General features: G+C 42.8%; 1 protein-coding gene across 5 annotated transcripts; it reads left to right on the forward strand.

Annotated features, from left to right (window-relative positions):
- The first annotated feature begins 1,020 nt into the window (after positions 1-1,020).
- Positions 1,021-23,492, forward strand: LOC118392900 (noelin-like). Of its 5 annotated transcripts, none has more exons than XM_035784901.2 (7): positions 1,595-3,630; positions 3,687-4,299; positions 6,437-6,586; positions 7,343-7,498; positions 8,676-8,895; positions 20,626-20,732; positions 21,304-23,492. In XM_035784901.2, exons 2-7 carry the CDS (start codon positions 4,150-4,152, stop codon positions 21,979-21,981), a joined length of 1,461 nt encoding a protein of 486 aa, XP_035640794.1. In that variant the 5' UTR covers positions 1,595-3,630; positions 3,687-4,149; the 3' UTR covers positions 21,982-23,492. The 5 variants fall into 5 exon arrangements, with proteins under 5 accessions (XP_035640795.1, XP_035640796.1, XP_035640794.1 ...); XM_052461229.1 differs by having other exon boundaries at positions 1,595-3,546; positions 3,603-4,299; XM_052461230.1 differs by having other exon boundaries at positions 1,595-3,546.
- Positions 23,493-24,628: the final 1,136 nt, after the last annotated feature.

Genomic DNA, 24,628 nt, shown 5'->3' on the forward strand with positions numbered 1-24,628 from the left:
AAGAATCGCATCTAGTAACATAAATAACATTGTTTCCTTATAGCAAGAATCGCATCTAGTAACATAAATAACATTGTTTCCTTATAGCAAGAATCACATCTAGTAACATAAATAACATTGTTTCCTTATAGCAAGAATCGCATCTAGTAACATAAATAACATTGTTTCCTTATAGCAAGAATCGCATCTAGTAACATAAATAACATTGTTTCCTTAGAGCAAGACTCCCATCTAGAAACATAAATACAACTGTTTACTTATAGCGAGACTCCCATATAGTAACAGAAATATCACTATGTTTCATTATAGCAAGACTCCCATCTACTAACACAAATAATACTGTTTCCTTATAGCAAGACTCCCATCTAGTAACACAAATACCACTGTGTTTCAGGTTGACATGGTTAGATAGAGGAGCTATTTACACTAGCCTACAGTTCATAGGATAAATGAAATCCCAGCAGGGCTACTATTCACTTTCTGAACTGGGTGCAAAAAGACAAACTGCTTTCCTTGACTTGTGTCTTCTTTGTGACATTGGCTGGTTATACCACACATTCTTCTGCACCTCAATTTCCATTATATCCCCTCATGTTCTTGTTTCCCCTCTACCCTTTTAGAAAAGATCAAGGAAGGTAAAGAGGATGGAGGGAGATTAGGAAATGCCATCTAAAGACCTAGACAGGGGAAAAAGGACTCTAGAGACAGGAATCTAGTAATCTATTATCACTGGGTTGAACTACAAAGAGTTCATATGGGTTAGGCATGTAAGACATGACTTTGAGTATTCACAGCATGAACATAGTAACCAAGATGAAGGGTGCAGCCTAAGCTTTAGATGGATGCCATGATTTCATGCAAAATTATTTTGAGAGGTATGTTTAATTAAGCAAACAGAAATATGAGAACGCTACTATGCTGTAGCCTACAACTATTAAGTATGGCCTGACTTCACATCTCAGCAGATCCCAGGCCCCATTTTTGCATTGAATCATAGTCATTATGTAGGATTCTGCATGTTATTAGCCCCATTCTTTCGATAAAAACCTGTTATAGAACCTCTCTTCTCATATGAGCCCCCTCCAACCCCGCCCAATCATTCTTGAATTCCACACGCCCGTTCCTGTCACATCCGGTTTCAGCACCACAGCCAGCTCCCACCCGCATTGTCACACACACCCCTGTCCTTGTTTTGCGGAGCCAACTTTTGCGAATGTTTTTTCTTTCCATGCTTCTCATGCGAGGTGGCTGACAGAAGGAAGACAGAAGGAAAGGGATCTTCTGCACAACGCACTGAGAAGCATTGAACATCATGCAGTGACTGATCCTCACACTAGATTTGTTCTTTACCTTTATTTGTGTGCTTTAGCGCTGCAACGAAGATTGCAAGACGACGTGTATAAAAGAGGAAGAAGACATTACAGTGGAAAAAGACAATCTGCATGTGAAATCACTGGATCTAGTGCTATCGGAGGCAAGCGATGCAGCCTACTAACAAGCTCCTGAGTCTCACCCTCCTTGTCTTGATGGGCACCGAACTCACCCAAGTAGGTTTATAAACGCCATTTTATTCCCCATTTAAAATATCCAAACCATGCTTAGCAAATTATCCTACAAATGACCTATTTAACAACGTTGTCGGTCTCGAGATTAAGAGGTTAAAATAGATTATGCTGAACGATAAAGGGATTCCGTCATTCTCGTAAAATTGATAAGGGCTAATGTGCGTTCAGAGGCATTTCTGTAGCCAAACTATCTATTGTATCTATAACAAAATTTGACAAAATCAAAATCATCAATGTATTTAATCAGTGAGGTAGGGTAGGCTATACTGAAATGTTTCAATTGGCGTTTCACATTCAATGCATCGAACTAATTCCAAATTCACTCCAATTAAGCTATGTGAGCGATAGGGTCATCTACTTTATAATGTCTACATTGAAATACGCGAGAAATTTCACAGTGACATCCTTGCATCTAGACAATTGCAATTTGATTTGATAGTCCGAATATAACAAATATGTCAGATAAAAGTCTTAATTACAAATCTTATTCAAGCAATGCATTAACGCCAGATTGTAGCCTAACATGAATAGACTCTTCTGGTTATACTAACACTGCAGACAGAAATATGAAAACAAAACTATTTCAACACAATAATAATAGACTGCTATTATTGCTCTAAAATTCTAAACAATTCCAAAACATTAGACTTTTTCTATGATTAATAACTCGTATTCATTTGTAATGGTCTCCATAAACATGTTCTTCTTATCTCCATCTTTCCAAGGAATTGTTTCTCAATTCAGAGATGCATTGCACTCACAGTGCCACAGCGCCTCTTCCTGGCTGCCACAATGCAACCTGTCAAACTTTCCTGGACACCAACAAGGGGTTCAAGCTTTTGTTCTAGACTAGCACTAAGACACTTGATCACATACTTAATCAACTAATCATCAAGCTCGTGATTAGTTGAATGAATCATACATTTGGTGCCATTTGAAAGCACCAAAGTTCTGATTCATTCAACTAATCATTCTCATCGTATTCATGATGTTGGTATGGCAGGCTATGGCAATACTAGGAAGATTATTGACTTTTAAATTCCTTATAATCATTTGTAATCTGTTTGTATTATGAACAGTAAATGTGATGTAATGTATTGTATGTTAATCCTTTCTTTTTGATCCCAAACAACTAGTGCAATATAACCAACAACATCCAAACAAAGAAAATAAATATATATAGCTTATTAAATGTGGAAGAAATATATTATATATTTTTTAAACAAAAATACAAAAAGAAGCAACCAAAAAAGAAATGATAAAAACAAATGTCTGTAACTCATGAAAGAGAAAATAAACAGAGATATATATAGTTTTTAAAGCTTATCTTGTTTAAAAAAAAAACACAATACTGGGCTACAGTACCTGACAAACGGACGTGCAATACCATTCATAACGACAAGGTGGCGGAATGTCCCTCGATATCCCTGGACCTAGTTGGTTAAAACAGGTCAAGAACAGTGCATTAACTGCATTTCAGTACAGATGCTGAATATCTCATTATTGCGCCACGGACCTTGTACAAGCTTTATGTTGAATCTGATGCTGATTCAAATGTCTACGATTAATCAGATTTACTGTCAAACACTTGTCTACATGTTTTTTCTGTGAATGACAATCAAAATCCGGCACTTTATTGGATTAAATGGGACTCGTAGGCTACCTTGCTTTCTATGGCACCCTTCAAAAAAATGGTGGCTGTTGGTTTCAATGTGATTGGATTATTACAGTTCTTGTCCCCATAGAGTCATCAAGCCACCGTTATTAAAGTAGCCAACCTACACAATTACGCTATCCAGTCTGAAAACGTCGTCGAGGTTCGTTTTGTCTCCATTGCGTTTGCAGGGTTTCATACTTAAATTGAATCTATCACACAATTGACTTCAATGTCTGAAGTTTTACTATTTAGATATTGTTTTCCTGTCATGGCATTTTCTTGTATTTGGTGGCAAGGTACATAGTCCTGTTTCGCTGTGGCAAGGTACATAGTCCTGTTTCGCTAAGGCAAGGTACATAGTCCTGTTTCGCTGAGGCAAGGTACATAGTCCTGTTTCGCTGTGGCAAGGTACATAGTCCTGTTTCGCTGAGGCAAGGTACATAGTCCTGTTTCGCTGAGGCAAGGTACATAGTCCTGTTTCGCTGTGGCAAGGTACATAGTCCTGTTTCGCTGAGGCAAGGTACATAGTCCTGTTTCGCTGTGGCAAGGTACATAGTCCTGTTTCGCTGTGGCAAGCGCCAAAGCGTGGCGCCATGAATTTCATTTCAACGGAAAGTTGTTCTACCCGTGCGCGGTGGGCGGTGGTATTCAGCGAATGGGAGAGGCGACTGAATACCTGTCATTTTCTAAACTCGAAAGCGATTGCGGGAGAACCACTTCACATTTTCCAACAACTACATTGAGCCATCATCAAGGTGGCTTTTGAAGAGAGCAGAAACCACCTGTCAGCCAAAGATGTTCAAACCCAAACTCACCGCTGTTGCAGCCCTGCCGTTGCATCCAATGATTGGCAATATGAATTGTCTAGTTAGTTCTTCACTGGAATGTGTACAAGGACATTTTTGGTAATACGACAAGAGCGCAGATATGTCGGTGCCTTTACTGAAGATTGGAGTGGTGTTGAGCACGATGGCTATGATTACTAACTGGATGTCGCAGACGTTACCGTCCTTGGTGGGACTTAACATCAACAAGCTCTCGGTATTATCAGGAGGGACAGCGGACCGGAGCACCGGCGTGAGTGACAGCAGATCCAGGAACCATTAGAATCTGCAGAGGATAGATTGCAATAGTTATTTAGTAGGCTTATACCTATAATTGATACCTAATGTTGGTTGGAAATTGAAAGAAAACAGGTGTTGCTTGTGCATCAAAATAAATCCAAATGGACTGTAATGACGAGTAGGCCTATCCATAAACATATAGTTGAATAAACGGCAAATCATTATCTTAATATTCTTGTTAGCCATAGTGTAGGTTTCAACAACTTTCACACATTTGCTAAATGGTTTAACTGATATATGTTGGAGAAGAAGTGTGGCAATGATGGACAATTATAACAGTTCTGAGATTGTCTGTGACTAATGTAATTGAATATAAAGAGCAGAATAATGCTAACACTAACAGATAATGTAGACACATTGTAGACAATTGATTTTAGCACAATACACTGCATGTCACCACTTGCCAGGGTTAATGTAGAGCCATATTTCTGTCCATATGTCTATTTATGGCTCTGGGTTAAACCATGTAGTTGTAAAGCTGTAACCAATCCACATTTAGAGCAGACTCTGTATCAGATTTTTACTCTGAAGTCTTAGTGGTAAATAGGCTTGGTCCTCTGTTGTTCATTTTGCAGAGCATAGCTCTTGCACCGTCAGGATAGTGTGTTCGATTCCCCCTACCACCAGTACATAAAATGTATGCACGCATGACTATAAATCGCTTTGGATAAAAATGCGAAATGGCATGTGTATATATAAATTGACTGACTTTACGCCATGACTTTATTGGAGAGTTGAACATGTAAGGTTTCATTGACATAAATGGCACAGATTAAATTCATGTGGGCTACATTAAGTGTTTAGATATACTAGATTATGATTTAATATCATCACAATCCAGCAAAGCTATTTGAGTAGATTTACAAAGTTGTTTCCCTCAATTTGATGTCAACTCCTTTTGTCAGCCCCATTGCCTTTAGAATGTGGATAGTCATTTTGATGGTCGGAGATTAGGTGGGAGCATACGGCAAGGTTCAACACTACAGATGGCATTTTATGTAATCGTATGTCATCATTTTAGAAAAATGTTACGTAAATCCCTGTGGTGAAACTATTCTGCATCAAACTGGCACACATTTCTTGGCAGAGATCATGCTTTTTGTCCAAACCTCCAAAAATGTGAGGACATCATTTTGGAGTAAACTAATATGTTTTAGATAAGAGTAGTAATGTAGTCTATCTTAAATCCTACACACTACTGAGCCAATGTGAGCCGTGCCCTGCCGAGCCCAAGCAAGCTAAACTGTACTGGCTTGGTTACGCACCCTCCATGGCTGCTGGAACCGTGCTGGAGAGGACAGTGTGAAAGAGAAATGTCTGAACCAGTGCAGTATGGTGTAAACATGTTAATACTGTCACATCACATCTCTATATGAATAACCTGTTTTCATTCATCTTTCTCTCCCTATCCGTCTTTCCCTCTCGCTCACTGTCTGTCTGTCTGTCTGTCTGTCTGTCTGTCTGTCTGTCTGTCTGTCCCTATCTGTCTGTCTATCTCCCTGTCTGGCTGTCTGTCTCTCTCTCCCTATCTGTCTTTCCCTCTCTCTCACTGTCTATCTCCCTGTCTGGCTGTCTGTCTCTCTCTCCCTATCTGTCTTTCCCTCTCTGTCACTGTCTTTCCCCCTGTCTCACTGTCTATCTCCCTGTCTCGCTGTCTGTCTCTCTCTCCCTATCTGTCTTTCCCTCTCTGTCTTTCCCTCTCTCTCACTGTCTATCTCCCTGCCTGGCTGTCTGTCTCTCTCTCCCTATCCGTCTTTCCCTCTCTCTCACTGTCTGTCTGTCTATCTCGCTCACTGTCTGTCTGTCTGTCTGTCTGTCTGTCTGTCTGTCTGTCTGTCTGTCTGTCTGTCTGTCTGTCTGTCTGTCTGTCTCTCCCTATCTGTCTTTCCCTCTCTCTCACTGTCTGTCTGTCTATCTCTCTCACTGTCTGTCTGTCTGTCTGTCTGTCTGTCTGTCCGTCCGTCCGTCCGTCCGTCCGTCCGTCCGTCCGTCCGTCCGTCCGTCCGTCCGTCTGTCTCCCTGTCTGTCTCTCTCCCGCTCTGTCTGTCTTTCCCTCTCTCTCCTTCTCTCACCCTGTCTGTCCATCCTAGGTGCTCCCAGCCAACCCTGAGGAGTCATGGCAGGTTTACAGCTCAGCCCAGGACACGGAGGGCCGCTGTGTCTGCACTGTGGTGGCGCCTCAACAGTCCATGTGCTCGCGGGACGCCAGGACCAAACAGCTCCGACAGCTGCTAGAAAAAGTAACCCCCCCCTCCATGTAGCATGATATACTACAGTACCCATAACCCCCCACTACCAGACTGCCACTAGAACAAGCGCCATTCACCAGTTGCATCATGACCACCATATCTCCCACACTCATTTCTCTCCATCATCTTCTCAGCAGCAGCAGCCTCTGGCCAGAGGACTAGAGTTACTTGTATGGCTCCTTGACAATAGCAGTTCAGTTCACCCTGTATTGCCAATATTGATTTGCTGTCATCATCATTTGATATGATCTGACATTCAGTCTTATGCAGTAGTTTTGTTTGGAGGCCAGATGTTGTGCAACTTTGGCACCTTGATGTGGAGCAACCAGCAGTCCATGTATAGCATACTCTCAATCTCTATCACTGCTGTGGGTAATTTGGGGTCAGAAATGGATGTCTTTCTGATTCGGCTTGATCCTTAAGTACACATAACACTTTATTTATCTTGAGCACCTGAAATGATGTATTCTCTGCCTACATACGTCAGAGGTTATACAGTGTCAGATTTTGTAGTCAGTTATCCACACCATATCTACAAGAAATTGTGTCATGCACCAACATTTTTGAAGAAACATTGATGGCTAAAATCTATATCTTTGTGTTTATTGGGTGTATAATTTGTTTATTTTGATTCCAAAAATGGAATTAAATAATAAGCCTGGGAAGACCTGAATACACAAGTGTTTGGGCTGTATTTAGGTACATTTAGGGCTTTAAGAGACATGCTTTTCTATTCCCCTGTGTTAGGTCCAGAACATGACCCAGTCTATCCAGGTGCTAGACCAGCGGACCCAGAGAGACCTGCAGTACGTGGAGAGGATGGAGGTTCAGCTGAAAGGTCTGGAGACCAAGTTTAAACAGGTGGAGGAGAACCACAAGCAGAACATTGCCAGGCAATACAAGGTATGTCAACATTTCACTTAGGGTTGCTAAATTCCGTGAACTTTCAATACATTTCCTGTTTTTCCTGAAATCCTGGTTGGAGGATTCCGGATTTGCTGCTTATTCCCTCCTGATTCCGGGAAAACCAGGGAATTTATTTAATGTTCCTAGAATTTTGCCACCCTACTCTTACATAGAGAACATTGTACAAAGAGATGTGCTGTAAGTGGAGTTCTGGGTCCATATTTATCAAGCCTCTCAGAGTAGGAGTGCTGAGCTAGGATCAGGTCCTTATTGTCCATATGATAGTATTCATTCACATCCGAGATCAGCACTACTACTCTGAGAAGCATGATACATACAGCCCCTGCTGTGAATGAAACCCATACACCTAAATGCTTGTCTCTGGAATTAAAATGTAACATCATCAACTATTCTGATGACGTTTATGTTTGTTAGTGTGTGTATGTTTGTGTGTGTTCCCCACCTATCCTCACCAATGCTATGTTTATGTTATGTGTCTGTCATGAGCAACCCTGGGAGTGATGACCCTTGCACGTTTTGTGTGTGTATATTAGGCTAGTGAGTTAGATTATTCAACACTCAACAGTATCTCATTTTCTTGCTTGCAGGGCTAACTTTAGGAAATTATATCAAAGCTGCAGAGACTGAAGAGGCAGTTCTATTCCAGTGTTCTATCCCTGAACTTGACCACTGACTATTTGCACCATGCAGTTTATTTGAAAACTAGCACCCTTTTCACCCTCAGACCTGCACTGCTCTTTGCATTTCTGCATGTTAGTGTCGATGCATTCCATCAATAAATTTAGTTCCGTTTTTTAAAATTAATATTACTTTTGTTTTATTCAATTCCATATCCTGTTTAGTTTTGTCAATGCATAACTGGTTACCACAAAAAATAAGGAAACATTGTTGAATGTGACACAAAAGCATGTAACCCTAAGATGTTGCATTTTAAAAGGTGAAAATAAAATATTTTCCCAATTGTTTTTGGTGTACCGAGGACTTGTTTCATGCTGCTTATGTTTGTGATGATGTCACATCCACTCATGATACTGTTGAATGTGTTAGGTCCACTCTGAACTCACCATAGGGAGACAGCCAGAGTAGGGTAAGACAGGTGTGGAACACCCATTTGCTCGCATAACACTGAACCAAGCCTATTTTAACCTTTCAGGCAATAAAAGCGAAAATGGAGGAACTTAGGCCATTGATACCAGTGTTGGAGGAGTACAAAGCCGATGCAAAATTGGTATTGCGGTTTAAAGAGGAGCTCCAGAATCTGACGTCTGTGCTAAACGAACTCCAGGAGGAGATCGGCGCCTATGACTACGAGGAGCTACAAAACAGAGTGTCAAATCTTGAAGAGAGGCTTCGTGCATGCATGCAAAAATTAGGTAGGCTCAGAGAACACCGAAACACCCTCTTTGCTTCCTTGTGCAACGGGCCAATCAGATCTACAGTAGTCATTCTTCTCACACCAATATATCTCTATCTATCCACTATGGTACATGCTCTACCACTACATTATCGCTTGAACATACTCAGTCATTCTCTGATGGTAGGCAATCATGTGCCTAGACTACACATCAATGCATAATAATATTGCTGATGAAAAAAGACAAACAGTTCTCATATGTCAGGTTAGAAGCTATTTAAACATGTTAGGATTTAGAGTTGTTAGATGGTGATTTGGATTAAGTTTTGCTAATGTAATCCTATTAAACCGAAACTACATCCCTAGCACGTCATGTTATGTGTGCCAGAAATGAGCTGTGAGCTTATGTCCACTTCTTGGCCAAAAGCTTCACACCATTGTAGCGACAGTCATCTAAAAATAGTACCAGGATATAACAACTGACAGATTATTTCTCTCGGTTATCTCTTTGTTGCATGGGTTGTTCACAGGATTGTATACAAGGCAAAATAGATGGCATGATGTGTGTCTAAACCAAGGGCTCTCCCAGCATATACAGTATCCTATCTGTCACCATAGTTGTTCGGTTGATGTCGTGACAGGCTAACAGTAAGTGAAAGGCTGAACAAATCAATGAATGGTGCAAAATACGTGATTCAAAATAAAATAGGAAGAAATAGGTAGAAGAAATCCAATTGTAAGGAATGAGGCATTGAAGTCATTTTCCTTTGTGCCACTGTGCTTACTGTTAGGATGCTGACTGTAGCTCTAGGGATGACCCTGTAGGCAGGGAGTAGAGCCAATGTGCTAGCAAATTCTTAGAGATTAAAGAAGGGCTCACTTCAATTTCAGAGGATTATCCATTTTTGTTTCAAGTGCTCAGCTATAACTCTCCAAGTACTATAGCTATGGTAGACAGCATACACTACCCAGCTAGCACATTTGGTTCCTTCGAAGTTGTGGGAACAACTGTTCTTGGTTTCACATTGGTTGTGGGAATGAATGACTGTTTCCTAGTAAAATGTCATGTTTTTTAAAAATGTTCTGAGAACAGAAGTGGAAATTTACTCTTGTTTCCTGAAACTTTTATTAACACTCTGAGAACGGTAATAATAGGTTATTTGGAGGTTTTTGAATTACTTCCTTAACTTTCACTGAATGTATCAATAAGACTTTTAATAACACTGCCAACTTATTTTGGGCTAAAAAAAATTGAACTCCAAGCACAGATAGAACACATGGAACTGCATTCCTTAGGCATTAGTCATGCAAACATCTTTGTTTTTTATTGTGACACAGCATCAGTGACATTTGAACATATAATCTTCTGTTGTGAATCCATGGAATTAGTCCACTGCATCACCATGATGGATTGAGGAAGTTTTTTTTAAACGAATACTAAGTTGTTAATTTGAGTCTATTCAAACAGACCCCATTTCAAAGAAAACAAGCACTCATTAAGGTCAGGTGAGGCCAATTAGTGGTCGCGGCCAACACACCTGAACATGCATAACATGATAGAGTTTTGTTGATGCTGAGAACGGAATATATGTTTTTAAATAATGTTCTTAGAACCTTCTCTGAACATCATGTTACGTAAAATATGTGAAGAGGTGTGGAGTCAGGCGCAGAGAGCAAAAGGATGTGGGAAAAACACGCTTTAATGTCCAGGAAAAAAGACATGAACAAAAGTAGTAAAACAAAAATGAACAGAAATAATAACGGACAGCGCGAAAACCCAGAACTACAAACAACAACACTCTAACACAAAAACAGACGAACAAGCCCACACGAAACAGAACCGGGCTGAACAACCTTATATAACCCCACCCTAACAACCAAACAAGAAACAGGTGATACCAATCAGACAAAACCAAAGGAACACAGAGCGCCACCCGACCAAGAAGGGGAGTCACCTTCGGTAATATTCATGACAGTAATATATATAATAATAATAATAATATATGCCATTTAGCAGACGCTTTTATCCAAAGCGACTTACAGTCATGTGTGCATACATTCTACGTATGGGTGGTCCCGGGAATCGAACCCACTACCCTGGCGTTACAAGCGCCATGCTCTACCAACTGAGCTACAGAAGGACCACTACCCCCCTGACGCGCAGCTCCCGCAGCGCGCCGATGCCGGCTATGGGGACGACCCGGGGGCCGAGGCGCCGGGCGATCCAGACGAAGGCGATGGAGCTCTCTCAACATAGATGGATCTAGAATATCCCCCACCGGAACCCAGCACCTCTCCTCCGGACCGTACCCCTCCCAGTCAACGAGGTACTGCAAGCCCCTCACCCGGCGTCTCGAGTCCAGAATAGCTCGTATTGTGTACGCCGGGGACCCCTCTATGTCCAGAGGGGGCGGAGGAACCTCCGGAACCTCACCTTCCTGCATGGGACCAGCTACCACCGGCCTGAGAAGAGACACATGAAACGAGGGGTTAATACGATAATACGAAGGAAGTAATAATCGATAACAAACCTCGTTTATTCTCCTCAGGACTTTAAATGGCCCTATACACTGCGGACCCAGCTTCCGGCAGGGCAAGCGAAGGGGCAGGTTTCGGGTCGAGAGCCAGACCCTGTCCCCAGGTGCAAACACGGGGGCCTCACTGCGGTGACGGTCAGCGCTCTTCTTCTGCCTTACACTCGCTTGGCGTAATGACTCTTGGACAGCCCTCCAGGTCTCCATAGAGCGCTGCACCCACTCCTCCACCGCAGGAGCCTCAGTCTGGCTCTGATGCCACGGTGCCAGGACTGGCTGGTACCCCAACACGCACTCAAATGGTGACATGTTGGTAGAGGAGTGGCTTAGTGAGTTCTGGGCCATTTCTGCCCAGGGAATATATCTCGCCCACTCCCCTGGCCGGTCCTGGCAATACGACCGCAGAAACCTACCCACCTCCTGGTTCACTCTCTCCACCTGCCCATTACTCTCCGGGTGATACCCTGAGGTCAGGCTGACCGAGACCCCCAGACGTTCCATAAATGCCGTCCAAACACGGGAGATAAACTGGGGGCCCTGATCAGAAACTATATCCTCGGGCACCCCGTAGTGCCGAAAGACATGGGTGAAAAGAGCTTCCGCAGTCTGTAGGGCCGTAGGGAGACTAGGCAATGGAATAAGACGGCAGGACTTAGAGAACCGATCCACAACGACCAGGATCGTTGTGTTACCCTGAGAGGGGGGAAGGTCAGTAAGAAAATCCACCGATAGATGGGTCCACGGCCGTTGTGGAACGGGAAGAGGTTGTAATTTACCTCGTGGCAGGTGTCTTGGAGCCTTACTCTGGGCGTACACCGAACAGGAGGAGACATAGAATCGCACATCCCTCACCAAAGTGGGCCACCAGTACTTCCTCTGAAGACCTCGCACTGTCCTAAAAATACCTGGGTGACCAGGTAGACAATGAGCCCATCGAATCAATTGATCACGAACAGCGAGCGGCACGTACCTACGACCCTCCGGACACTGTGGAGGCGCAGGTTCCTCCCTTAGCGCCCGCTCAATGTCCGCGTCCACATCCCATACTACTGGTGCCACCAGCTTAGCTGCCGGAATGATGGGAGTAGGATCGATGGACCTGTCCTCAGTGTCATAGAGTCTTGACAGCGCATCGGCCTTAGTGTTGAGGGAACCTGGTCTATACGAGATAGTAAAACGAAATCTGGTGAAATACATGGCCCACCTTGCCTGACGAGGATTCAGTCTCCTAGCTGATCGGATATACTCCAGGTTACAGTGGTCAGTCCAGATAAGGAAAGGGTGCTTAGCCCCCTCAAGCCAGTGTCTCCACACCTTCAGGGCTTTAACCATAGCCAACAACTCCCTATCCCCCACATCATAATTCCGCTCCGCTGGCCCGAGTTTCTTCGAAAAAAAGGCACAGGGGCGGAGCTTCGGTGGCGCACCCGAACGCTGTGAGAGCACCGCTCCAACCCCAGCCTCGGATGCGTCCACCTCTACTATAAACGCCAAAGAAGGGTCCGGATGCGCCAACACCGGCGCCTCAGTGAACATCGCCTTCAACCTACGGAAAGCTCCGTCCGCCTCTGCTGACCACTGCAAACGCACCGGCCCCCCCTTCAGCAGTGAGGTAATAGGGGCAGCTACCTGACCAAAACCCCGGATAAACCTCCGGTAGTAATTGGCAAACCCCAAAAAACCGCTGCACCTCCTTTACCGTGGTTGGAGTCGGCCAATTACGCACGGCCTTTACGCGGTCACCCTCCATTACCAACCCAGAGCTGGAAATGCGATAACCCAGGAAGGAAACTGATCGTTTGGAAAACTCAAATTTCTCCGCCTTCACATACAGGTCATGCTCCAGCAGTCGTCTAAGCACCTTGCGCACCAGAGACACATGCGCAGTGCGTGTAGTGGAGTAGATCAAAATATCGTCAATATACACCACTACACCCTGTCCGTGCAGGTCTCTGAGAATTTCATCCACGAAGGATTGAAATATAGCTGGAGCATTCTTTAAACCGTATGGCATGACGAGGTACTCATAATGGCCAGAAGTAGTGCTAAATGCAGTTTTCCACTCATCTCCCTCCCGAATACGCACCAGATTATATGCACTCCTGAGATCCAGTTTCGTGAAGAACTGCGCTCCGTGAAATGATTCCACTGCCGTAGCAATGAGAGGTAGTGGGTAACTAAAACCCACCGTGATAGAATTTAGACCTTTATAACCAATACACAGACGCAAACCACCATCCTTTTTCTTCACAGAAAAGAAACTCGAGGAGACAGGTGACATGGAGGGCCGAATGTACCCCTGTCCCAGAGCCTCGGTAATATATGTTTCCATAGCCACCGTCTCCTCCTGGGACAAAGGATACACATGACTCCTGGGGAGTGCAGCGTTACCCTGGAGGTTTATAACACAATCCCCCTGACGATGGGGTGGTAATTGGGTCGCCTTCTTTTTACTGAAAGCGATAGCCAAATCGTCATACTCAGCTGGAATGCGCACGGTGGAAACCTGGTCTGGACTCTCCACCGTTGTCGCACTGATGGAAACCCCTACACACCTGCCTGAACACTCATCAGACCACCCCTGGAGAGTTCCCTGTTTCCACGAAATCGTAGGATTATGAATAGCTAGCCAGGGAATCCCCAGCACCACCGGAAATGCAGGTGAATCGATAAGGAACAAACTAATTTGCTCCTTGTGATTCCCCTGCGTAATCATCTCCAATGAAATTGTGGCTTTCCTCACCAGCCCTGACCCTAATGGTCGACTATCTAAAGAGTGCACGGGAAAAGGGGGTTCTACTTTTACTAACGGAATCCTCAACCTCTGAGCGAGTCCGAGATCTATAAAGTTTCCAGCTGCGCCTGAATCTACCAGTGCCTTATGCTGGAGAGAAGGAGAATAATTAAGGAAACAAATTAATAAGAACATGTGACCAACAGGAAACTCTGGGAGAGTGTGGTGCTTACTCACCTGGGGTGACCGATGAGTGTTCTGCCTGCCTTCTCGATTCCCAGATGAATTCCTCCAGCACCGACAAGACGTGTGCCCTCTCCGGCCACAACTGGTACAGGAGGAGCTTCCTCCTCCGATCTCCCTAGACGCGGTCCCTCCTCGCTCCATCGGGATAGGAGCAGGAGGGTCAGGAGGTAGAACTGACAGGACCCTTTCAGAACGTCCGCGAGCAGCTAGCAGATGGTCCAACCAGATCCACAGGTCTATCAGTCCATCCAGGCTAAGTAGTGTCCAGACAAGCCAGCTCCCTGCGGACGTCCTCTCTCAGGCTACACCTGTAACGGTCTATCAGGGCCCTTTCGTTCCACCCTGCTCCAGCGGCCAAAGTCCGAAACTCCAGCGCGAAGTCCTGCGCACTCCTCGTCCCCTGTCCGAGATGGAACAACCTCTCACCCGCCGCTCGACCCTCTGGAGGGTGATCGAACACGGCCCTGAAACGGCGGGTGAACTCCAGGTAATTGCCCTTCGCTGAGTCTAGCCCATTCCAGACCGCATTGGCCCACTCAAGGGCTCTACCCATAAGGCATGTGATGAGGACCCATATGCTCTCCTTGTCCGAGGGAGCCGGCCGAACGGTGGCCAGGTAGAGTTCTAGTTGAAGCAGGAATCCCTGGCACCCCGTCGCTGCTCCATCGTACTCCCTCGGAGGCGTAATGCGCAGAGCGCTGGAACCGGATCCAGATGGGGGAGAAGGTAGAGTTGCTGGTGGGAGGGTCGGTGGGGTAGTAGGGAGACCATTCCTCTCCCAACGATCCATCCTCTCCATCATTTGATCCATCGCTGATCCTAGGCGATGGAGGATGGACGTGTGATGAAGGATTCTCTCCTCCATCGTGGCAGGAGGAGTGGTCGCTGCTCCTGCTGACTCCATATCGTGGTGCGGGCTTCTGTTACGTAAAATATGTGAAGAGGTGTGGAGTCAGGCGCAGAGAGCAAAAGGATGTGGGAAAAACACGCTTTAATGTCCAGGAAAAAATACATGAACAAAAGTAGTAAAACAAAAATGAACAGAAATAATAACGGACAGCGCGAAAACCCGGAAATACAAACAACAACACTCTAGCACAAAAACAGACGAACAAGCCCGCACGAAACAGAAACGGGCTGAACAACCTTATATAACCCCACCCTAACAACCAAACAAGAAACAGGTGATACCAATCAGACAAAACCAAAGGAACACAGAACAACGGATTGGTGATAGCTAGTAGACCAGCGACGACGACCGCCACCTGAACAAGAAGGGGAGTCACCTTCGTTAATATTCGTGACACATCACTAATCTTTTCTTGTAGTTTTTATGGAAAGTTTGCTTAACATTCTCAGAACAATTAATTTGAGAACATGAGGAAACGTTAGCAAACAAGGCTTCTGTTTGTGGTGAACAATTTCAGTTGAACGATTTGAATAAACATTCAAAAATGTTACCGTGAAACATCAAACACCTACTTTTGTAAGGATTACTGTGACTTTTTAGCGACAATATTCAACCTGACAATAAGTTAGCTATTTCTAGATAATATACAGTTGAAATCGGAAGTTTACATTCCGAGCCGGTCACTGGTGCACCTCAGCCACGCTAGGTACTAAACGATATCATAACCGCCATCGATAAAAGACAGTACTGTGCAGCCGTCTTCATCGACCTTGCCAAGGCTTTCGACTCTGTCAATCACTGTATTCTTATCGGCAGACTCAATAGCCTTGGTTTTTCTGACGACTGCCTCGCCTGGTTCACCAACTACTTTGCAGACAGAGTTCAGTGTGTCAAATCAGAGGGCATGTTGTCCGGACCTCTGGCAGTCTCTATGGGGGTACCACAGGGTTCAATTCTCGGGCCGAATCTTTTCTCTGTATATATCAATGATGTCGCTCTTGCTGCGCACGATTCCCTGATCCACCTCTACGCAGACGACACCATTCTGTATACTTCTGGCCCACTTGGACACTGTGCTCACTAACCTCCAAACAAGCTTCAATGCCATACAACACTCCTTCCGTGGCCTCCAACTGCTCTTAAGCGCTAGTAGAACCAAATGCATGCTTTTCAACCATTACGCTGCCCGCACCTGCCCGCCCGACTAGCATCACCACCCTGGACGGTTCCGACCTAGAATATGTGGACTACTATAAATACCTAGGTGTCTGGCTAAACATCTCCAAATCTCCAAATATTAAACATCTCCAATCCAAAATCAATTCTAGAAATGGCTTTCTATTTCGCAACAAAGCCTCCTTCCCTCACGCCGCCAAACTTACCCTAATAAAACTGACTATCCTACCGATCCTCGACTTTGGCGATGTCATCTACAAAATAGCTTCCAACACTCTACTCAGCAAACTGGATGCAGTCTATCACAGTGCCATCCGTTTTGTTACCAAATCACCTTATACCACCCACCACTGTGGCCTGTATGCTCTAGTCGCCAGACCCACTGGCTCCAGGTCATCTATAAGTCTATGCTAGGTAAAGCTCCGCCTTATCTCAGTTCACTGGTCTCGATAACAACACCCATCCGTAGCACACGTTCCAACAGGTATATCTCACTGATCATCCCCAAAGCCAACACCTCATTTGGCCGCCTTTCCTTCCAGTTCTCTGCTGCCAGTGACTGGAACTAATAGCAAAAATCGCTGAAGTTGGAGACTTTTATTTCCCTGACCAACTTTAAACATCAACTATCTGAGCAGCTAACCAATCACTGTAGCTGTACATAGTCCATCTATAAATAGCCCACCCAATCTACCTACCTCATCCCCATTCTGTTTTTATTTGATTTACTTTTCTGCTCTTTTGCACACCAGTATCTCTACTTGCACATCCTCATCTGCTCATTTATCACTCCAGTGTTAATCTGCTAAATTGTAATTATTTGCTCCTATGGCCTATTTATTGCCTACCTCCTCATGCCTTTTGCACACACTGTATATAGACTTTATTTTCTCTACTGTGTCATTGACTTGTTTGTGTTATTGGCTTGTTTATTGTTTACTCCATGTGTAACTCTGTGTTGTTGTCTGTGTCACACTGCTTTGCTTTATCTTGGCCAGGTCGCAGTTACAAATGAGAACTTGTTCTCAACTAGCCTACCTGGTTAAATAAAGGTGAAATTTAAAAAAGAATTTAAAAAATTAAAAACATACTCCTTAGCCAAATTTAAACTCAGTTTTTCACAATTCCTGACATTTAATCCTAATAAAAATGCCCTGTCTTAGGTCAATTAGGATCACCACTTTATTTTAAGAATGTGAAATGTCAGAATAATAGAGAATGACTTATTTCAGCTTTTATTTTTATTTTTTTATTTTTTTTATTTCCACTTTCCCAGTGGGTTAGAAGTTTACATACACTCAATTAGTATTTGGTAGCATTGACTTTAAATTGTTTAACTTGTGTCAAATGTTTGGGTAGCCTCCCACAAGCTTCCCACAATATGTTGTGTGAATTTTGGCCCATTCCTCCTGACAGAGCTGGTGTAACTGAGTCAGGTTTGTAGGCCTCGCGGTTTTTCAGTGCTACCCACACATTTTCTATAGGATTGAGGTTAGGGCTTTGTGATGGCCACTCCAATACCTTGACTTTGTTGTCCTTAAGCCATTTTGCCACAACTTTGGAAGTTTGCTTAGGGTCATTGTCCATTTGGAAGAGCCAAACTTTAACTTCCTGACTGATGTCTTGAGATGTTGCTTCAATATATCCACATTATTTTCGATCCTCATGATGTCATCTATTCTGTGAAGTGCACCAGTCCCTCCTGCAGCAAAGCACCCCCACAACATGAGGCTGCCACCCCCGTGCTTCACGGTTGGGATGGTGTTCTTCAGCTTGCGACTCCCCCTTTTTCCTGCAAACGTAACGATGGTCATTATGGCCAAACAGTAATATTTTTGTTTCATCAGACCAGAGAACATTTCTCCAAAAAGTACGATCTTTGTCCCCATGTGCAGTTGCAAGCTGTAGTCTGGCTTTTTTATGGCGGTTTTGGTGCAGTGGCTTCTTCATTGTTCATCGGCCTTTCAGGTTATGTCAATATAGGACTCCTTTTACTGTGGATATAGATACTTTTGTACCTGTTTCCTCCAGCATCTTCACAAGGTCCTTTGCTGTTGTTCTGGGATTGATTTGCACTTTTTGCACCAAAGTACATTCGTCACTAGGAGAAGGAACGCTCCTTCCTGAGCGGTATGACGGCTGCGTGGTCCCATGGTGTTTATAATTGTGAACTATTGTTTGTACAGATGAACGTGGTACCTTCAGCCATTTGGGAATGGCTCCTATGGATGAACCAAACTTGTGGAGGTCTACAATTTCTTTTCTGAGGTTTTGGCTGATTTCTTTTGATTTTCCCATGATGTCAAGCAAAGAGGCAATGAGTTTGAAAGTAGGCCTTGAAATACATCCACAGGTACACCTCCAATTCACTCACATTATGTCAATTAGCATATCAGAAGCTTCTGAAGCCATGGCATAATTTTCTGGAATGTTCCAAGCTGTTTAAAGGCACAGTCAACTTAGTGTATGTAAACTTCTGACCCACTGGAATTGTGATACAGTGAATTATAAGTGAAATGATCTGGCTGTAAACAATTGTTGGAAAAATGACTTGTAGTAGATGTCCTAACCGACTTGGCAAAACTATAGTTTGTTAACAAGAAATTTGTGAAGTGGTTGAAAAAGGAGTTTTAATGACTCCATCCTATGTGTATGTAAACTTCCGACTTCAACTGTAGTAGAAAGTCTACATGGCTACTTGATTATTTTTAGTGGCAGTTTAGACCCGAAACAGACATGTAAGTTCACCGCACTCTACCTTCTCAGACTGTTATCTTACGTTAGCGAACAGTCGTTGCTAATACAAAATAAGTTGAATATGTTAGCTAACGTTCGCCACCATTCACAAACTTTTTACCTCGTTGAATGCAACTCGGTAGGAAACGTAATGCTGCACTACAGACATTTCCACAGAAGAACGTTATTTCTTAACGTTCTCTGAACTATTTGAGAATATTCCCAATGTCAAACCAGTTAGAGAAAGTTCCCAGAATATGACCAACATTTTTATGAAATGTAACCATATTTTAACTTTTAGGAAACGATCTGTTAAAGTAATGAAATACCAAGAAAATGTTGTTTTTTTGTCAAGTTCCTTAAATGAGAATATGAGAATATACCAAAGCCAAGCAACTATCCTGCACCATTACCTGAAAATTGTGGGAAGGTTGTATGCAAAATAACCATAGGACAACCACGTTCTCACCAAGCTCTAAGAAACATTTGGCTCTCAGAACATTATATGCTAGTTTGTTATCTTGGGAAAATGGGGGCATATATTTGTGTAACCCCCAACATTTTTTTCTGGACTTGAAGTTAGGGGGAGGAATTGTGTGAATTGACTCAAACTTTAATATTGCACTTACTGTTCCTGTTCTTAATATAGAATTTGAAGAGGGGAGCAATTGAGTGTGTGGTTTATGTAAAAACAGAAAAGTCGGTTTTCATTATTCATAAGTAAAGTTATCATGTATCTATGACATTGAAAGGATGTACAAAGAGACGACAAGCCACAAGGTTTGGCATCACTCTGTTACCTTGGAATTGCCTGTTTCTCATCGTTGGCTCACACCTTGTGGTTGTGTGGTCTCTGTACAACAGTATCCTTTCAATGTCATAGATAAATGATAACATTACTTATGAATAATGAAAACTGACTTTTCTGTCCGAATACATCATTCCGAGGCAGAAAAATGGATGGCTAAAGCAGGAGATATAGATTCTAGTACATACATTTATACAATATCTACACAGTTCTTTCTAGAAAACCTCCAGCTAAAACAGTATAAAACCTGAATAAATCACCAAACTGATATATAGATTGTAATACTAAAGCTGGATAAACAAGTCAAATTGATATTATCATTTTCAACAAAAAGTATTGTATAGTAGGTCACTGACCTACACACACACGCACACACACACACACACACACACACACACACACACACACACACACACACACACACACACACACACACACACACACACACACACACACACACACACACACACACACACACACACACACACACACACACACACACAGACACACAGACACACACACACACTATGTTTTCCAACCTATAAACACCATTGATAGTCCAGAGATGAATGCAGTATCTTGCATTGTGTATTTGGCTCTTGCAGCATGTGGGAAGCTGACTGGGATCAGTGATCCAATTACCATTAAGACGTCTGGATCAAGGTTTGGATCCTGGATGACTGACCCCCTGGCTCCTGAAGATGACACTAGGGTAGGTCTGGTCCTGCAATGCCTATGCTATTCATTATACAGTTAACACAGACTCACAAAAAACGTTCTTATCAATTATGCAAATGGGAGGACACTCAGTACAGATTTGCGGTGTTGTAAAATATAATCTGTAAGATGTTAGCTTGTATGTTTGTATTAACAGGTTTGTATAAACCAGTGATTATTGACCAGATTGGGTCACAACTTTAGTAATGTGTTCCCATGCCTCACTGACTGGGATTTGCTCACTGGCCTGAAAAGAGACCTTAGTACCACAACACATTCTGATGCTAATCTGGAAGGTAGCTACATCTCCTGGTTGTCATTGCAATAAACTATGTCCTTCTAGGGAATGAAAGACATGAATCACAGGATGGGATAAAAGTTGGATAAAAGCACATACTAAGATATCACTGGTTGTCCTGCAGAACTTGTGTTGATTCATTGAGGAATACCTCTGACATTGGGGTGTACACATACTCTACCCATGTACCACCTGTTCTCTTGCTAAATTCAATATCATACTGTACCAGAGATGTACAACTTTCTGATGCTCTTGTATTCCTTTCTAGGTGTGGTACATGGATGGCTACCACAACAACCGATTTGTGCGGGAGTACAAGTCCATCTCAGACTTCATGAATTCCGACAACTTTACATCTCACCGCCTCCCCCACCCGTGGTCAGGCACTGGCCAGGTGGTCTACAACGGCTCCATCTACTTCAACAAGTTCCAGAGCCACACCATCATCAAGTTTGACTTCAAGACCTCCGTCATCAGCAAGTCACGCCAGCTGGACTACGCCGGCTACAACAACATGTACCACTACTCCTGGGGCGGCCACTCAGACATCGACCTCATGGTAGATGAGGGCGGGCTCTGGGCCGTTTACGCCACCAATCAGAACGCAGGGAACATTGTCATCAGTAAACTGAACCCCAACACCCTGCAGATCATCAAGAGCTGGACTACCAACCACCCCAAGAGGAGCGCAGGAGAGGCCTTCATGATATGTAGCACGCTGTATGTCACCAATGGCTACTCCGGTGGGACCAAGGTCTATTATGCCTTCAGCACCAACTCGTCCACCTACGAGTACATTGACATACCGTTCCAGAATAAGTACTCTCACATCTCCATGCTGGACTATAACCCTAAAGACAGAGCACTGTACGCATGGAATAACGGTCACCAGGTGCTTTACAATGTCACCTTGTTCCACGTCATTCGGTCAGAGCAGGAGCAGTAGATAGTTAGCCATGCTGTTACCTTCTCAGTCACCAATATACCTGGGTTCAAATACTATTGGATAACTTTCAAATACTTTTAACATTTGCAGCAGCCTGCCTGGAGTGCCAGATGGGCAGGGTTTGCAGTTTTGCAACAATTGTATTAATTCCATTATACCAGGCAAGCCTAATCAAGCCCGGCTAAATCAAGCAAATTTGAACCCAGGTCTGGTCCACGGATGCTTCAAAGTAAAGGAGATACTATATGTAACTGTGGAAGGATAGAAGTATCCTATATTTTAATCAATAACAAGAAATGCAGTACCTAATGATATATAATGTATAGAAACAAAGAGTAGAACAGGAACCGAAAAGGTCATGCCTTTCTTGTTTTGGATTACTTCAAATGTCTTATAATGATTGTGTTTTTATGGAATTACTCACTCTTGACTTGTTTTTTATTTGATCACAGATAGTGCAGCCTATTGTATCATAGTTTTGAATTGAATTACATTTGGAATCGAAGAGAGATTATATCCTGGGCCTTGTTTATCAACCTGTATAAAGCCAAACTGTAGGACACAAACACACAATCATGACCATTTTCCCCAGGTGAGTGATCCTCATTAATTAATTAATTAATTATATTTACATGATCAGATGGTAAAGTTGGTCAAATGTAGCAGCAATTTTCCATATAACTCGATTCCTGCTTATGTAAAGGTGGAGACTAGTGATCGTCCGAACACAGAGTCATGTGCAGAATAGAATGCCAATTCTATCCCCATGTGTTGGAAAATGTGTAATGGCACCTCAAAACATGTACTCAGTCTTTCCTGCGCAATACAACCTCTCAGGAACCAATATAACACAACCTGTCGTTTGCATGGAGTCATCTACACGGACATTATAGGATCTGATTATGATTGATAAAGGAGGCCCAATGGAGCACAGTTTCAAGAATCCAGTCAAACCACGAGTCAATGACAAAATCCTGTATATCTGGGAACACCGACTACAGACTGTTGGGAGCACCCTGTTTAATTTCTGTGTCTTTGTGATGGTACAACTTATTTTATCTTTTTCTATCTTATTTTTGCATGGGCATTTTTACCGACCAAAATGGTTTTCTTCTCCGGATGTATTTTGCAATATTTGATGCTGTAGTGCAGGAGACTAGTTTAGCACTGTTAGGAGACAGGCTTTTTACTGTCTTATTGTCATTGGGGTTGATATATGTTCTTATTGTTGGAATTGATATTTACTGTGATAGCCTGTCTTTGTAGATTGGATTGTATTGACATAATTTGTCTAGCTCATATAGTTCTGTCTGGTAAAAAAAATAACTAGAACTATCACAAGAGAATGTACCAAACAATGTATCTATGAGCCAGTGACATACACCGGCTGTTTTATTCCATTTGACTTCACAAGTCTACTGTCTGTTTCTTAGAGAGATCAATTGTGACATGTTATTCTGTTGAGCTTGCATATGTGTCGTATCTGCAATAAAATTCATATAAATGAACAAGATCTTTGTTCTACCATTGACTCTCTCAATCTCTGAAAATAAACTTGTGAATAAGATGAATTGCCTCAATCGAAACCCTTTTTGCAATGCAGCTTTTAAAATGCACAGGTTTTCAGTTTAAAGAAGTGTGGGAAAGGGCATCAACCAGAGCACCTATTCACCTTTGAATGAGCAGGTTACTTGTCAAAACAATGATTATCTGAGCTATTGTCTCCTATTTGCAATTTGTTAATTTCACATATATTTAGATAAGTGCTACAAATCTCAATGTCCAACTGACATGTTCAACTGTTTGGTCAATGAGGCATAGGACAATCTAACACAAAAACACAGTACAACCAGATGATTAAAAAATAGGACAGAAAGTACATTAAAGGCGTGTCTATCACGTCATTTGAAAGTGTATAATTGGGTAATATTTGGTTGAGACATTGATCAATGAGATTACAATTTATTTTCACACACAACTATTTAAAAGCACAACCAAATGAAATCAACTATACCAAAAATCAGACATTGTTTTATCTAAATGTGTAATTACAGATATCTCATCATGATATAGGAATGATAGAGTATGGTCACAGTTCATTTGCTCTGTTAAACCTACACTTTGGAATGACTTTGATAGCAACAGTGAATCTATTTCATTTTTAAGTAGAGCTCCTCTCACCAATCACGCCCCTGATCACACATTGGTAATAGTCAGTGACAAACCTCATAGCTAAGCAGGGCTGGGCTTGGTTAAAAACCTGGATGGGAGACCACATGGTAGCTGTACTGTAGATAGATCAATTCTCTAGTATGATGTGCTGCCCAGCCATTGTTTTTTCCCATAGTGGATGTAACGTTTTAAATGTGACGTTGTTTTAAAGGTACAAATGGAACATATTTTGTCTATGCTGAAATTTGGTTAGCATGATGACATAATCCTGTGGTAGAATCTTTACCCTCAAAACAACAGTTGATTACTTTTTTTAAATCCAATGTATTTTCCATGTAGATTCCATATCACAATATATTGACAAATTTAGTTGACAAAATGCATTGAAAAAAACATTGATTCAACCAGTTTGTGCCCAGTGGAGTTTCTCATTTTGCTATTGTAGCTCATCTGGACCCACAATTACCTCTCCATG

Source organism: Oncorhynchus keta, chromosome 14 (genome assembly GCF_023373465.1).
Source record: "Oncorhynchus keta strain PuntledgeMale-10-30-2019 chromosome 14, Oket_V2, whole genome shotgun sequence".
Classification (NCBI taxonomy): domain Eukaryota; kingdom Metazoa; phylum Chordata; class Actinopteri; order Salmoniformes; family Salmonidae; genus Oncorhynchus; species Oncorhynchus keta.